Consider the following 17,756-nt stretch of genomic DNA (forward strand, 5'->3'; position numbering starts at 1 on the left):
TTAAGTTGTGCTGCAGTTAGTAATTTATTTTATAAATTTTCACTATGCAACTTCTCTGGTCTGAATTTGTTTATAATGCAGTGTGTTGTCCTACATCCAAAAAATGTTTTGCAAAGCAGATTGATTTATAGGAAAAAGCCATATGACTTGTGATGGGCATTGTGTATCTCAATGCTGTACACATTTGGACTTCTAAAGAAATTGCAGGAGAAATTAAATACCTGTTTTCTGCATGTTTTGCTACTTCTCCAGATCAAGTGTTTGTGGCTGACATTCATTCTTAATAAAGGCTTTTTTTTTTTTTCTTTTCTCACTGCAGGGTGTCAGTTTGCTGCTACCTGGACTTTTTAATATTCTCTCAGGGTTTTTTCAGTTTTTCAGAATTGAACCAAACATTCCAGTGAATTGAAGACCCTCTTCATGTCTTTCTTCGGACTGAAAATCAGTTGTGAAAGAAAAAACGTCTATTAAGCCTGGTTTTGGACATCAGAAAAATACTTTTCTTCACACATAGGTACTTACGTGATTCCTGCACTAAAATAGAATGTTCTTGTGAAGTAACAGGGAAGTAGGATTTCTTTCTCTGTCAAAATTTGAATATAACAGTTTCTGTGAGGGATAACATTGACAAAAAGGCACTGTTAGGCTGCTTTTGTGGGAAAAAATGTATATATTCTTTAGTTCTGTTCATCTGTTCTGAAAACCTTTAAGGTGTCTGTGTTCTGCTGCAGGGACAGGAGAGGGGAATTATATGTATGCAAATATTATCCAGATATTTGCTATCTAATTGTGATTTCTTTATAGATTCACAAATATGTGAATTGGAAGAACATTTTAACAGATGAATAAAGTGTGGTGTTTCATAAAAGCTATTAATTCAGTTTTAAAGGTAATTGCCTTTGGTACTAAAAGGGTGGTGGGAGGGGATAAGAATTAAAGGTTGGGAGGAAGTATCTGTTTGAGAAGATAGGAAAAGGGAATTTGAGAATTGATTGGTGCTAGTGTGCTGTAAGTGGGTGGATGTGGTTTTTTTTTTTCTTCTCTCTCCTTTTTTTTGGCTACAGGAAGTGATTTGCAGTGTTCACAGCCTTTTGTTGAAAAGGGTCCTTCTCATTTGTGTGAGTCATGCTTTTGCTGTGAGCGAGTTGGCAGCTCTAAGCAGGACTGAGATCTCAGTCACAGAAAACTGTTACTTCACCCAACCTTAACAAGGAACCAAAAGAAATTTCTTAAAAATATACATTTTTTCATTTTTCCTTATACTCTTTTTCTTTTTTACCCTAAACTCTTGTTAACCCTCTGTGCCGTTATGAATTGCTTGCTATGTTAGTGCAGGCATCTCCTGCATTGGCATCAGATTTGCCAGAACATATGCAGGAAAGCAGATAGAAGGGCATGCTTCAACGTACCAAGTATAACCGCTTCAGGAATGATTCTGTGACATCTGTTGATGATCTTATTCACAATTTGCCCATGAACAGCAAGGTCTCAGCAGTTGCTACAACTTCAGCTTCACCTTCGTACCTGGTCTCACCAGAGGTTCTCCGCAAGGACCAAGAAGATGGACCCACCACCCTGTGTACCCTCATCCATAAAGTGTCCCACCTGAAACTCTCTAGCACGGGCAGCCTTTTGGGTATCAAAAACCTCTCCTCTGCAGTAAAGGAGCTTGCTGTCTCCAAATTGCAGGGAAGCTCGAGTGCTTCTAGTTCAGCAGCAGGGGCTTCAGACAACACATGTAACCTTGTCTCTGCCACTTCGTGTTCTCAGCAGGACGTGAGCAAGATGAGTATGGGGAAAAAAGCACGGTCAGAGGAAATGCACCTGGGAAGTGAAGATTGGAATCAAAGTAGCAGTTTTGTCAATAAATCCTCTCGAGGATGGCTGCACTCGAGTGAGAAGATCCTGGGACCTGGTGTGACGTACATTGTGAAGGTTGGTCTGTTTTCTTCCATTCTCTGTTTTTATCAATGAAAAATTCTCTGCTGGTTTTGCTGACAGGATAGTCAGGCTGAAAGGATCTCTGTTTGGTTGGTTTGCTTTTTTTTGGTGCATAATACAAATGTAAATGCAGGAAGGAAGGGTTGGGAAGCTGTGTTAATTTTTTACATTAAAGCAAACCTGCAAATATTGTTCTATAGCTGTATAAAAATCTTGTTCCTAAGCTAAAAGCTGATTTGATCTGGGTTTTTTAGCCTTCTTCTGAATTTAGGTTTTAGGTGTTATCTAGCATACTGTATATATCTCGGATACATAGGTTTTCAATATGTCTGGTGCAATATACAGGAGGAAAGAAAGACTCCTTGATGTGAGGAGAGCTGTTAATCATGCATGAATTTTTCAGTTTTAAAAACCTCTAAGGGCAAGTGGAATGATATTAAAGTGAAATGATATTTGAAATCTTAGAGCAGTAAGGCAGAGAGCACAATTCTTATTCTGTTTCACAATTAGAAATAATGTTGTGGGTAGAGCAGGAAAATGCAGCTTGTTTTACATAATGAGCATTCAGCCACTTTACATGTTATTGCTCTTTTCAGTTCATTGATATAGCATGTCAAAAGCAGAGGATCTTAAGTTTACAGGGTAAACTTAATGTTTCCATATGCTTTAAAAATATTTTGAAACCACCTGTTAAAGTAGAGCCTTTAAGATAAGTGTATGTGCAATGTTTTTTGCAGTTAGGTAAGAGTCTGGTTACATCTTTCAGCATAGTGTGCAGAAAGTGTAAAAATTACATTATTGTCCAGAATTCATTCTTCAGTTGCCATATTTCATTTGCTAAGAGGCTTTTGTATCTTAAGTGTTAAACTGTTTTGCAGCAGGCTATTAATATTACAGGTCTATTTTTAGTGTCATCTTATTTTAGGTGTAAGAGTCACAGGTGACTTTATTCCAGTCTGCTTTAATACTGAGTGACACCCTTGTTACTTAACTCTCACTGCTTTTTCTCAAGTCTTATTATCAAAAGCAGAGTGCATATTTAGCTGTTGGGAGACTAGGAAGCAGTTTTCATTTCTTCGTGTTAGTGGTGATAATAGATTTAGCAGGTGGTGGTAGATTGAGTAAGTTGGCCAATTCAGAGCACTATTGAAGTTGTACTGTCTTTTTTACTACTCTGAAATTTACTGTGACTACAAAGGAGTCAGTGCTACCTTTCAAGCCACAAACTGCTGTTCTGTCACTCTTCAAGAAGTGTCTCAATAAAAAAACCCCACTGATGCTAGACATAGTGGTCTTGAGACTCTGATGTCCTTCTGCACAGAAATACTCTGGTTAACAAAAGGTCATTTACCATTTTCACATTAGCTCAGGCAACTCAACCATTTTAATTTTATTTTGCTTAGGATAGTATAAGCCCAGTAATGACTGTGTGAATACACTGCTGCTGTTAGTTTTACCTGAAGTGATCAATATGAAAAAGAACAAACACAGCATTCAATTTCTTAATCCTTTCAGTAGTTTACCTACTATATGCTAGAGGAAGCTGATATCCTGAATTGAAAAGAAAATTAAAGTTATACAGAAGTGGACTAACATTTACAGTTAGTAATTTACCCATACCTAACTGAGATAGTAGAACAAATATTTAATTAGTGCAATTGATGTTGGGTACATGAAAGTGTATTTATGCACACTGTGTATAGCAGAATTTTCAAAATCAATCAAACAGCTTACTTTTAGCTGTTTGTTAGTAGTTTATTAGTCATTTAAATGTACGAAATCTAGTGTATTGTTTCTGTTAAAAAAATAGGGGATTACTTTAACTTTATGGTTTCTGGCATAAGAATCACAGAACAGTTCTCTAAATGTAAAAACAAAGATTGAAAATAGATACCAAAATAAGTGGTTAATGAATGAATGAAAAAAGACTGGTCCTGATTAGTTCCTATTTTGCCTGCTTATTAACTATCTCAGTTTTCCTTGGCAACTGCAGCATTCATATGGATAAGAATAGAAGAGCAGTTCCCAAATCCTTAAACATTGTTTGCTACCAAGGCTTTTATCCAATCAGACCATCAAATCAATACACAGATAATGTATACTGAGGGGAAACATTCCTTGGATACCTCATGGCTATACTGACCGTCTGGGGGACTCATACCATGTTTAATTAGTACCATATGCCTTTCAGAAAATTCCATATGCCATTTGTTAAGTGAGACAAAAATTAAATTTGTTATTAACCAGCAAACCCTTTTTTTTTTTTTTTTTTTTTTTTGGCAAATGTGCACTGGGTTACAATTTTCTCATTAATCCACATTTAAATGAGAAAATTTGTCATGGAACAGGGTTTGTTGTAACTATTGGGCAGTTTGATAGCTCACATTGGAAACTTCTGAAGTAAGAGACACAAAATTCCTATGTGCAATGCATGAAAAATCTGAAATTTCACTGCTGTTCCCACATTTTTACATCTTACTCATTTTTAAAATAGGCAGTGTAACTCTAATGCTTAAAAAGGGTGCAGGTTTGTGGTAAACTGTAGCTGTATTCTGATCTCCATGATCTGCTGCAATGGAATTGTTTTCAACCATAAAAGTGCTGGTGCTTTCTCAATCTTTGACTCCCTGAGGATTTCCTGTTTCTTTTTTATATATTGTAACATGAATTTCTTCACAAAAACAACCCCAAGAAGCATTTTTGCAACAAATTAGACAATGACCATAACCATGCTGGGGATATTAAGTAGTTAGTCAGGTACTGATATCATGCTTAATAATACTGCTGGACTGTTTAACAAATAATGAATTAATGAAAATAAAAAAAGAAGGAAGTAGTTTGCTGTGCTGGAAGTCTTTAAAGAGCTCAGTGCTTTCCCTATACTGGGACTTATTACTACAGGAAGAGATTATAAATCTTCATGTTGTTGGAAAAACAAAGGCATAGAATGAAAACAGTGTAAAAAAACCCTGAGTAATGCAACAACAATTAAATGTTTCAATGTAATCTGTTGTTTCAAATGATAAAGATCTACTGATGAGTATCACTGGGTAATATTATAGACATTTTGGAGTTTGTTTTATTTAAATAAGAGCACAAAAGTCAAGAGGCAAATGCATTTTTGGTCTTTAGGTAACTTGTGGCTCGATTTTGTAACAAGTGTCAATGAGTTTAAAATGGTGTTGTTCAGCAGTTCAAAACCAAATAAACAAAAAATGCTGTATAATTTTATATACCTAGATGAAGTGTATCTGAAAAAAACCAGTAAGATTTAAAGCCAACACAATAGTATAGAACAAACCTGAATAAATCTAGTGGTAAAAACCAGATAGAAATATAGTATCTAAGAGAGAGGAAGGAAGAACTATTTCATCCAAAAGAATCACTGCAAGTCAGGCAAATAATATTTCAATAAAAAGGACATTAAATTATTATTATTATAGCAAAGTATTTAAAGAATATAATCCTAACTGATATTATTTCTTTAATATTCTAACACTTTCGTTCTTTGTAAGGGAATAACAGCAGTTTATATCTGATGTGGAAAACAGACATCATTGTGAAGCTGTTCAAACATATCACCAAGTAAAGGCTACAGTTCTGCAAACATTCCTGCATGACACTGTTTATGGGAGGATTCTCATTGAAATAATTGAGGCTACCTTTGTTCACTGGAAGTTAAGTGTGTGCTTAGGGATGAACTGAATTGCTGTGTCTCTTTAGTGGCTAACCCAGACTGCAAAGCACAGCCTTAAATGGAGCTAACAAAGTGGAAACTGCATCGTATGTCACCTTCCCCTAGAAGACTTCAGGGTTCAGGGCTCTCTCAGGGAAAAATGTTTCTTTTTTTTTTTTTTTTTCCCCTTTCTGCTTTAGCCAGAATTTATTTGTTCTCACAAAAAAAAAAAAAAAAAAAAAACAAAACAAAAAACAAACAACAACAACAACAACAACAACAACAACAAAAAAAAAAAAGAAAAAAACGACAACAACAAAACAACCAAAAAACATTACAGCAAACTTTTTAATTTCTCTTTTTGGTTAAATTTATCTTCTTTATAGGAAAATTTTTTGCAAGTTTGTTTGAGTTTCTTTTAATCAGATTTAATTTCAACTTTTGTCAATCAAATTGAGGTAGTGCTGTTGGTTAATCACTGATCATTTGGCATGGCCTGACTAAAAACCCCAAACCACAGTCCCAAAGCATCCTGTTTGTAATGAGGTTTACATGTTTAAGAAATGTGTTGTGTGTTTCAACCATATAGTAATAATAGGATAGAATACTGACTTTTTACTTCAGAGTCTGCTACCCTCAAGCCGGGTACACAAACAGTGCTAACAGAGACTAATGAAACTGGCTTGTCAGTGTGGGTTTTAAAGCTGCATGCATGCAGATTAGGGGAGAGAGAAGTAAGTGACAAAGACAGCGTTGGTTTAAGTAATTAATCCTTCCCATTGTACCATATTCCTGAGAGATCAGTTAGTATCCTTTCCATTTTCCTTCACTGTTATTTGAACTATGAAAGAAAGATATTGATGCCTGTTGCTCTGTTGAAAACCTTTCTTTTGATCTTCATGGACCTGAACTACTGTGGGTCTGTTGTACAGCCCAATAATAGGAAAAGAGTATTTCTCACAGAAATTAGATCAGATTCTATGAGCAGAAATCATACTATAGAGTCTTTAATTATAATATTATTCTAATTACATGAATCAAGTACTATTACTGTACATTTGCACCCTTTTTTTCTTTCTGCAGAAAGCAAAGCATGTATTGATTTCAGAGTTGAAGGATTCAGCTGTCAACATGAATGTCTGTTCTCCAGTACATTTGGAGTGTTTGCATGGAGTATTTTTGTTTAAAACAAAAATTATACTCTTGCTAGTTATTTATCCTGCTAGTTATGTATGTCCTACAGTTTTAAAATCCCTAGATGAATTTAGCTGGCCAGTGTAGGAGGTAAAATTGCATTCAGGCAGAATTCCTTTTCTGTTTTTCCTTGGAAATTGGACTGTTGGTTTCTTTATTTGTCTTCCAACAATGTTTACAGTAAGAATATCATGTGCCCAAAGTAAATATCTACCACTACAAACACAAAGAGAAAACATAGATGAATCAAGATCTTCAGTGAAAACTCATGCCCTTCTGTGCTGCTGGAAACAAGACACTCCTTTGTCCCAAATAAAGGTTGTGTTTCTCCCCTAACCAAAGAGAAATCTTGCCTCCACTAACCCAACAGCTATACTTGTGCTGCAGCCTGGCTTCATTTTACAGCTGAAAGTTCAAGTGAATGCACAAAGTATCACTATTAAATTTTCTTGTTTACAGTGAGAAAAAGCTTGGATCTGCTTTGGTGTAGTGTCAGAGACAACCAGCCTTCCCAGCTACTAATGCTCTTTCAAGGTGATTTACTCTCCCATGCAATGAAACAAATTTCATAGAGAAAGAGGAGTTCAGTATTGCTTCTTTGCAATTCTGCATAGTCATGCAATATTAATTTCATTTGAGCCTATATATTTATGACAAAATGTGGTGCTGCTCTCCCTTTGTCAGCTGCAGGCAGGTCTGAGGCAGAGCCTATCCATTTGAGTTGTGATGGGAATAATGATGGGACTTGGTGCAAGCACATTTCCAGTCATCCCTTGTTTTCTGGAGGGATTAGGCACAATTCAGTAAGGATAATCTGGAATGTTTATTTAATTAGTTAGGTTTTTCAAAGAAGTTTTCATAGGGCCAGGTGAGATTTCAGTCTCAAAAGGCTGAACCAGACAATCCAAGTCACAACTAGAAGTTCAAAGACTGAAAAAAACATGTCTGAAATTAGACAGAAATGGCAACCAAAGCTGTAAAAATAGGGTATGGGCTGACACAAAGAAAGAAATGTGAGGAAGACAGAAAAAGATGCCTAGACTTTTTTTTGTCCTACAGCACCATCACATTTGGATTTACAGATACAGATATTTTCATCTTTTTTTTTTTTTTAACCTCAGAATAAATCCTGAAATTAGAGACATAAGTTGAATAAATACCTTAAATAACAAGAACAATACCAAAAGAGAGAGATTTTATCTTAAGATGTTGTCTAAGCTTGCTCAGCACCATTTCCATCCTTTGGATATATTGTTGTACTAAGATACCTTTATTTCCATTTTTGGCTCTTACTAATCTAGGAATTATACAAGGGAGAGAATGTCTCCTGGGACAGCAACATCTTTCCTGATTGGCATTTGACACTGCTTACCTGTGATAAAGTAATTAAGAAACATAATAAGAAAGAGGATTGTCTCTTTTTTATAGACAAGCTGCTTTTGTGAACCACAGGACATTTTAGAAACTCCTGTAACTTCCCAAAGAATTGAAATGTTTCAGAAACCCTGTCTTTGCCACCAAATGTAGGGGCCATGTTTTGTGACCACATGTTGAATGCAGACGCTACGCTTCTACTAACATTTTTGGCAAATTAATTGTGTACAAAGGCTAAGCAGCAGGCACTATGTAACAGGAAACATTGTATGAACTCTCTCTTACAATATATTTACTTTTGCCAAGGAAAGAAAAGATGGAAAACATGGAAAGGCAGGGCTGCTTGGTATTGGGCACTAACTGGCAGCTGCAGGTGCCAATTCTGAGCTGGCCTTGGGAGTTTTAGGAGTGGTGGTAAAAAGGGGTCTCAAGTGAGCCTGCTTGGGGCCATTGGGGACCTGGTGGTACCCCTGGCTTCCCAGAGCTGCTCTGCATCTTCACAGCCTTTATGCTGCAAGGAAACCTTCCAGAGATTTTTTCATTATTTAAATCCAGCCTTGAAAATTTCTCCCCTTATCCCTGTTTTCTGCACAGTGGGGGTTATCTTTTGGGCACTTTTTATGAGAAGACAAGAAACTATAGCTTCAGCATAGGAGAGTTAAATATTGATAAAGACTAAGAAAAAAGATCTGGTTTAATTGCTGAACTCTTTTGATGAAGACCAGAGGTACATATGGCATTCATATTAAAAAGGACTCCCTCTCTCTCCATGCATATTTTGGATTTTCGGTTTTAACAGTGACAGGTATTTCCTACATCACACCTCCAAATGCACAGTTTAGAAAGCAGAACAGTAAATGCATTTCAGATACTTAGCATGGGTTTTTGTTTGACATACTGGAAAAGCACCTGTTAGATCTTTCATCTTCTGAATCTGTGCTTTAATGATACTCCTCATCAAGAAGTTCTACTTGCTAATGACTCTCTTACTCTCTAATGACTGAGGAAGAACAAGTTATTTAATAGCTAAATATATTTACAGTGTCCATATTTACAGTTTGAAATGTCTAATTATGATTTCCAGCTATTGAAGCATATTGTTTTGGCTGCAGAAGCTTTTGTGTGTTTGTGTTAAAGGAATTCTGATGCAGAACATAAGCTGCTGGAACTAATCTGCATGGTGCTTTAAAGGGAAGTATATTTTAGTGGATATTCAAGGTAGCAGCAAAACAGTCTGGAAAGTGTTCACTGAATTAAAGTATGCAGCTGTGAAAATGAAGCAATTCATCTGTGCTACTGCAGTGCATACTCTAAGTGGTTCACACTGCAATAATTGCATTCACTGTTATTATGTATTTTTAAAATTAAACTTAAAAGTATAGAACTAAACCTTGTGGGTTTTTTCCTCAAATGCAGCATTTTCTAAGGGAAATTTTTGTCCCAAACAAAAAATTGAGGCTTAATATAGAATGTGTTTGCATTTAAAATAATAGAATAAATCACTGTCCAGTGTGAGCTTCTGATTCTAACATTCCTGAGGTTTTGCATGCAAAACCATTTATCTGTAAGATAAGAACAGAAGAAATATTGTTCATGCAAAACTACTGATATTTTTCTGAAATCTTGTGAAGGTTCTGTTCATTTAGCATCTCTACCACATAAATATTTTTGGGCATGATGTTTGCAATCTTATTTCATCCACCTGCAAGTAAGAAATAAGAAAAAAGTATTTTATTTGAAGGTGTTTTGTTTTCAACCATTTTCTCCATTTGAGATGGAGATTAGAAAATTGTCAGAAGCAAAATGTGTTTCTTGGTCATATCTTTCCCCTCTCTACCAAGAAATGAGACCTCAGAGTTGACTTAAGAAATTGCTTTTCAAGATAAGATAAAATGTCTTCTTTTCCTAGCTGAATCTTTTGCCTTTTTGAAGACATTCTGAGTCCTTACTGTTGAGCTGATTGTGAGATGCTGCCAGAATGCTTTCACAGGGTAAGACAATTCATAGAAAGGGTTGGCTATCATTTGCCACTTAAGAATTGTTTGTCTGAATATATAGAGACATATAATCTATTTTTGATGCAGAAACAAGTTGATATATATGTAAGAGGAAATAGGAAGGTGTTGGCCAGAGTTGGAGGTATTCTTGGGAGAACTGTGTTCTCATCTATTGCTGTAGAAGCAGACCACCTGTTTTCAAGAGGAATGAAATTGACAGTCATATCCATCATCATTTCTACTAGTATGAAAGCTCTGTTGGTTTACTTGCCTCATGGAGGATTTCGTTATTATAAATTTACACAGAGTGGTTGAGGCTTATCTTTAGTTGAACCCCAAAGAAGATTTTCTTTTCTGTTTCCACTCAATCAATCCTTACCTAGAGTTTTCTGTCTAGATTGGAACATGCATTCTTTAATGAGGAAGAAACCTTTGGGGGAAATACTGGTTCACTGTAAAGCTCTGTACATGATTACTTATTGCTGTAAAAATTACCAACTGCAAAAGTACGAAAGCACGGAAGAGAGCCTTTCTGTTTTTCATGGCAGCATATGTTTATGACACATTTTTGGTGCCGGATTCTGATAGTGTCTAAATTTAGGGCCTTTTCCTCATTCAGAACAAGGCTGCCAGAGCTTCTTTCATGCAGGATTGCTGCTTCCACAACCAGGTTTGCTGTCCTACATATAGCAGGAAAGCACAAGGCAGAGGTACAGACTGGGGGCTTTGGTGACTGCTAGAGCACAGTCACCAGGTTCCTTCAGAAACCTGCTTATATGTCTGAAGGTATGTCTTGCCCCAAGGGGAGGGAAGGACAGGAGGCTATGGCATGGCTGGGAGAGCATGTTAGTTAAGCTCCCATGTTAGCTAAGATTTTAATATGGTGTTATGTGATAGTTAAGCAGACGATTTAAAGGCAAATATATTTATATTCCAAACTATTTGGAGTTTTCAGAGAAACTGAAATCTCAAGCAGCTTACTTAAAACTCTGTGACTAGTGCTTATGAAAATTTACTTTTCTCTGAATATCTAGCCTTGGTTCTGCCCACAGCTTTTTCTAATATTATAACTTACTCTACATTAGAAATGTCACAGAACAAATTTTCCATTCCATTCTTCTACTGAAAGTGCCTAGGTAAACTAGCATAAATGTGAATGGTTTTGTGCATGCAGGACCTCCTTTTAACCACACTGCTATCTGTTCAGCTGATGGTAGCCAGCATTTTCAAAGGCTGCCTCTTCTGCTCATCAAATGCTCTGTATTTTCAACACCTGAAGCGAGTCCTGCAGACTGCTGTGATGCCAGAGTTTGGGGGAAATGTTTGCCATGATAATGGCAGGACAATGGCTCTCCACTTACCAGGAAAGGGTTTCCCTGACTTTTGACTACACCCTCTTAGCAAAGGGCAGCTCTTAAGGTAGAAAAGAAAATGAACAAAGAAACAAACCCCCACAAAACAAAGAAGCAAAGCCCCACAAAACAAGAAACAAACAAAAAAGCCCACAAAAACAAGAAAAAAGGTTTTTGCACCTTTTTATTGGAGTGCAGGTCTTGCTAATCATTGAGTCCAGAAAGAGTTTCCAGATTCCCAGATCTATGTCCCAGTTGGGTAGCTGAGCCACATCTGTGCATTAATGATGAGTATGATAAGGGGCCTTTACCTATACATTTTTTCAGTTTGAATTCAGTGCCTCTCTACTTAAAAGATTTCAAGTGCTAATTCAATTAAGTCATATAAATAATATACATACAACTACACTATGGTTCCCCTATGAAGTAAAGAAGCAAAGGTATGTTTTGATAAGCTATCTCCCCTTTTTGTGCCCACGTCTTGCTGATCAGCAGTTAAGTAATTTTGTGGTGCATGTCTCAGTCAAACTAGTGAGGAATTCAGGGTAATAAATGTACTTGTAAAGCACAATTAAAAACTAGGAAGCATTTTGGCACTTACTATTTTTATTTAACTTAGTTTATTTTATTAAAGGGAACACTTTCTGATTACAGCTTAGACTTGGTTTTTTTTCCTAGTTTTTAAGAAATTTTTAAAATTCATTTTTGTGGATTTTTTTCTCTACTTCAGTGGTTTAGAAAGTGGGTATTGTAAATTCGGTTAAGCTGGGAATTTAATCTAATATGATATCAAAGGGATTGAAGGATAGAGTTTCATATTAATTTACTGAAGAGAAAAATTCATTTTATGAAATACTTAACAATCTACAGTCTCTGGCTATAGCTTGGGCTGCTTTTATGTTGGTTTTTTTATTTTCTTATTTTTCCTTCTTCTCCTTTTCACACATCAATATTATTACTAAAAATCCTGCCTGTATCCACAGTTACATGTGGACAAACTTTGAATCTTGAAATCAAGTCCTGGGCTGTTACTATTTTTATACTATGGCTGCTTGTTAGTGGGCATCTGGATTTGAATCCTAATATGATTTAGGGTAGTTAGCAAACCTGAAAGTAATTTTTCAGTTTTGTGGTACATTGGGGAACTCCCAGTGCACATTTCACAAGCTCCTTTAGCTGTTATTGGTGATACCTGAAATTAGAGGGAGCTGTCATTTTGATGCAGAAATAAATGTATATTGCACTATAAGCAATGGAATCTGAAACAAAAGCTCCTATTTTTAAATAAGGGATTCCTCGACCACAGTTAGCTAGCACTAGTCAATTCATACTGACTACTTGTTTACTTGCATGCCATAATGTAATTCTGGACTAGCTCTTTGGTGAATGAGAATAAAATGTAAAACAATAAAACCCTCAAAACCAAGCAAACAAATTCCCCCATCCCTTAAGAAATGAAAAGAAAGAACGTGTAGGCATATGACTTGAGATACACATGAGAACCAGATGTGGCAAGTAAAAAGATATTCACTTTTTCCCTTTTGCACATGCCAAGTAGAAGCACTGCCTAAGCCTGTGGGTGAGAAAATTGCAGTGAATTGCCCAGCTTATTTTATTTCTATTTTTGAAACCTAGATCTCCATACAACACCCAGAACTTCAGGAATCAGAATCTAATTTTTGAGCCCCCAGGCTATTATCTGCAGCTGTGCAATGTTACAGCATACTTTGGATACATCAATATTTGAAGGCACAGGCTAATTTTTGTCTAGTAATACAATTGTATGTCTGTTTGCTGATGTAACCCTGTTATCTCTCACGTGATTTGTACAAGGCAGGTACAAGCTGCAAAGTAGTGAACCACTCAGATCTGATGATGGTCATCTGGTTACACAGATTTAAACCAGTAAATCTCAATTTACTAAGAATACCCATACAGTTTTGATGAGCTAATGATACTGAGGTAATTTGGATTCAGAGGTTAGGAGTTCTTATTTTATTTGAGAGTAGGTGATGGGTAGATATGCTACGCACAAGGCAGACACTCATCTGCTAGACATGTATGGAGGTTGGACTGCTTCAGTGCTGTATGGAGCTACATCCTGATGAAATAATAAGTCTTGCTACATTTTTATAAAAGTATTTCTTGCTGGTTTTACTGCCAGCTTCCCAGTCCAACAACGGGGAATTTTTTGGTATTTTGAGGAGCTTGTTAGGAAGCACCAAACAAGGTTGTTCATATTTCTGGAGCAAAGGGCTTCTCTGACAGTGACTACTCTCCTTTCTTTTTTACTCTTCTTTTCTCTTTTTTTCTCTCTTGGCTGCAAGTACGCAAATGCACTCAGCCAGCATTTGTGTCCATTTCTGAGAAGTGTTGAGAGATCTCAATATCCTCTTTTACACAGGCTTCAGTTAAAAATTTTAGTTGCTGTTCAGGAATTATCTGAGTCATAAAGAAGACAGGTACTTTAGGGAGAAAGGAACAAGTCTTCGCATATGGGACAAACCAGAAATCTGAGACATATATCCTTCTCTTACACTAACCTGTCAAAATTGTAACTAATAAGGATATTGGAACCACATGGAACGAGAGCTACATGGTCCCACCGGTATGTGGCACTCTGCTTCCTGCAAGGTACTGTTTAGCATGCAAAGAACAAGTTATGAATCTAAAACCTCTGAATGGGAAGGGATTCATTCATATGAAAGATTTTTTTTCCTTGGGACATATTATCTTTCAGTGTACACAAGCTGGAAACTCATTCAAATATTAGAAAATCAGCAGAAGGCAGAATATTTTCTGAGAAAGCTTGGAACTGGTAGTCCTAAATTCTTCTACTTCAAGGTGGGCTACATCTCAATACATTTGGTTCCTGAGCAACGAGAAGGAGGATGATAGCAGGAGCTCATGAATTTCACAGTACACAGTAGCTGATTGGTTAGAATATACATTAAGTGCTGGGTGAAGAGGAGCTTTTTTTAGAAGTAGACTGTTTTATAACTATATTTTGAATGTTTCATGGAATGCCTAAAGCAAAAGATAGCATTTCTTTTTAAACAGGGTATTTATTTGTTGAAATAAATGAATAATTTATTTCCTTGCTATCTTGGTTGTATGTCTTCTTTCTGTGGATCCTTGTCAGGTTGTACTTCAAATGGATATTTTTAGACAGCAGTGTTGGTCTTGGGGAATAATTGAAGCATAGCAGTAGGTGAGTTATATGTCCCTGTAGTTGGCCTTTGGACCTTTTGAATGTCAGTTTTTATAGTAATTTCGTTACTTGAAAACATGCCATGGTGATTAAGTGTTCACATCTTTTATCCCAGCAAATCAGTTGCCATCTTTGCATTGATCAGTCAGGAATACTGCAAGCCTTACTATGTTGTGTTCAGCTGTCTTCGTGATATACATAAAACAAGTACAGGGTAATTTTTCCATCTGACCTTCCTTCAGTCTGATCTTGTCTCTATTTTTGTTAATGCAGATCAGGTAGTGTGACTCAAAGGGGTCTGAATGCACGTCTTCTAAGTATGTTTATGGGTTTTTGTCTACTTATTCGTCTGTTTATTTTGACAGTGGCTTGTGTGCACATGTTTTTGTGTATTTATTTGCACGCCTGCATGTACTTGTCGAAATACCTTCCAGAGTTTGCTTCCAAAATGCTGGACCTGGTTCTCAGACTCATGCAATTACTTTGTTTTAAAAGACTTGTGGCAAATATAGGTAAGTGAAGGAACGAGTGCAACCCAAGAGTGTTTTAGTGTTGAGAAGTCTAAACTAACTGGTGATGAAATAATGAAATATCTTTAATAAAAAATCACAGGGATACCTTTGATTAGTCATACCATTTACAGCATATTTAATTGCAAAAGCAAGAAATAAATAATGGGGCAAAATTAATCTATGAAAGCATCCTGGACTAAAACAAAAAGAAAACAGAAAGAAAACAGGAAAATATTGATCATTGCTTTTTATTGGCATAAGTTAAATTATTTCAGCTGATTATCTCAAGTGATGCTAAAGAATTTAATTTCCAAGAAAATGAAATCACCCTCTGAGATAATTAAAAATAGACTTAATGGCTTAACTTTCTTCATCAGAGCATGAAAATGTAGTTGTATATATTTTAAGCACTCAGGCATAAGTATATGTAAAAAAAAGAATTTATTTGTAGTAAGGTACAAGGATTATCTAATTTTGCACTGATAGATTAGACTGTTTGCGAGTATGATTTCTAGCTTGAAAGCTCTGTCTTCCAGGATCTCCTTAGACAAGACAATTTTTCAAGAAATTTTTCAAAAAATTTTTTCAAAAATTTTCATAAATTTGCAGATTTTTAAAATATTCTAGGAAATGGATCTTGAGATAACCCTTCTCATAAACTGTGTGCTATAATAATGCAAGTTCAAACAATTTAATGTATAAGAGCCAGTTGATGTTCTAGCTAATTTTATTCAATATTGTGATGATTTTATAGCATTTGATAGAAATAAATTAAGTAATAGTGGATATGGAAAAACAAACTAGATATTCCCTCAGCCTGTAAGCATTTTATGACGTACATGTTTCTGTGGAAAATCTGGACTGAAATTCTACATATTACAGTTACTGATCCAGTCATTCTCTATTTAAAAGATTATCTTTTCAGCAAAAATAAAATTCCCAAAGAGGAAAAATTGTGACCTCACTTGATTTTTGCACCAGTTTCACCCCAAATAGATTGTGTTATGCAGTGAAGATAGAAACACTGATATAAAACTGATATAAGAGCTGATATAAAAACACAATGCTACAATAGCATCATGATCATCATTATCAGGCTCGTGATATAAAGACTCCTCCACAATTCCTCAGACTTTCAGAAGTCCAGTGTATGACTAAATACTTAAACCAACATGCAAAGGTACTGCCATGGGTTATGCCAGTCATGAGGCAGTTTGTGCAAAGACACCATCCAAGTATCTGACAAGAGCTTTAGCTCCAGTAGGCTTTAGCATATGCAAGTTATGCCCACTTTTGGAAGCAAATCTAGAAGATTCCCCCCCAGTTTTTTCTCACTCCCAGTGATAGATACTGTTGAATTTTAACATCTTTCATAATGGTACTCCCTTCTTTCCACAGAGATGCAGGGCAGGAATCTTGGTCAAAAAGTCTGATCTTGTCTTAATATTAGCTAACCTTCATGTCATTCCTTCCTTGAATGACCCTGTTAAAGCCATTTCCCAGCATGGATTATTAGTATATTGTATTAGCATTTTCCACCTTTTTACTACTATAATAAATGAAAATACTAAGTCACATCTATCCCTGAACTGTTTATTAAGAAATTTGGTTGCTGGTGTTCTTTTCAGCTTTCCCTGTTCTAAGTTGCCTTTTTTGTTCTAATGAGACTTAGTTCTCTCCCTTTTAAATAACTTTGTCCCATTAACCAATACCAGATAAATTTCTTTTACCACACTTCCTCTCTCAATAACATTATTTTTTTGCTTTGATTGTATATAAAGTGGACCGATTAAGATAGAAGAAAACAAAAAAAAGCACATCAACACATTATAAATTGAGTGTATTACAGTGACCAGGTTAAACATAAAACTGTTTGTTGAATGAAATGTGACATTTAAATAAAACAAAATGCTTATGGAACAAATCTGTGACATAGAACAGCATAACCACAACAACCTACTTTAGACATAGGATAAATCAAATGGAAAAATAAAAATTGCGCATTGCCTTTTTATGGTGAGTTGCACTTTCTCCCAGAACTCAAGCCTAATTATAATACATTTTCCAACTGTTTCTTTTTCCTTACAGTACTTGGGCTGTATAGAAGTCTTACGGTCAATGAGATCTCTTGACTTCAGTACTAGAATGCAGGTTGCAAGGTAAGATTTTGTACAACTACGTTTTTTAAAGTAACTTCTGAATAGTGTCCCCAGAGCGAAAAGGCCAGAAAGATGGCCAAACACATGGTAAAGGATTTTTGGATACCATAAGTCCACTTTTAAATTTTGCTTTTACGTGTAAATCCCTTATGTGGTATTAATACAGTTTCAACAGGAGTTAAAAGATGTTTTCTCTGTGGATTTTTGATATGCCAGGAGCTACTTTAGAAAATTTTTGCCTGTTCCATATGCCAAGTAAGGCACTTATCTGGGTACCAATTTAATGGCATTTAAGCAAGTGAGAATTAGAATATGCTTAAAATCTGTGATCTCAAAATTA

At 35.8% G+C, this 17,756-nt stretch overlaps 1 protein-coding gene across 1 annotated transcript in view; it reads left to right on the forward strand.

Annotated features, from left to right (window-relative positions):
• The first annotated feature begins 883 nt into the window (after positions 1 to 883).
• Positions 884 to 17,756, forward strand: part of SHC3 (SHC adaptor protein 3) — a 52,215-nt gene continuing 35,342 nt past the window's right edge. The window contains exons 1-2 of the mRNA XM_059836628.1: positions 884 to 1,935; positions 17,346 to 17,416. Coding sequence (XP_059692611.1) covers positions 1,396 to 1,935; positions 17,346 to 17,416 — 611 coding nt within the window. The 5' untranslated portion in view covers positions 884 to 1,395. The remainder of the gene's footprint in view (positions 1,936 to 17,345; positions 17,417 to 17,756) is intronic.

Source organism: Haemorhous mexicanus, chromosome Z (genome assembly GCF_027477595.1).
Source record: "Haemorhous mexicanus isolate bHaeMex1 chromosome Z, bHaeMex1.pri, whole genome shotgun sequence".
NCBI lineage: Eukaryota > Metazoa > Chordata > Aves > Passeriformes > Fringillidae > Haemorhous > Haemorhous mexicanus.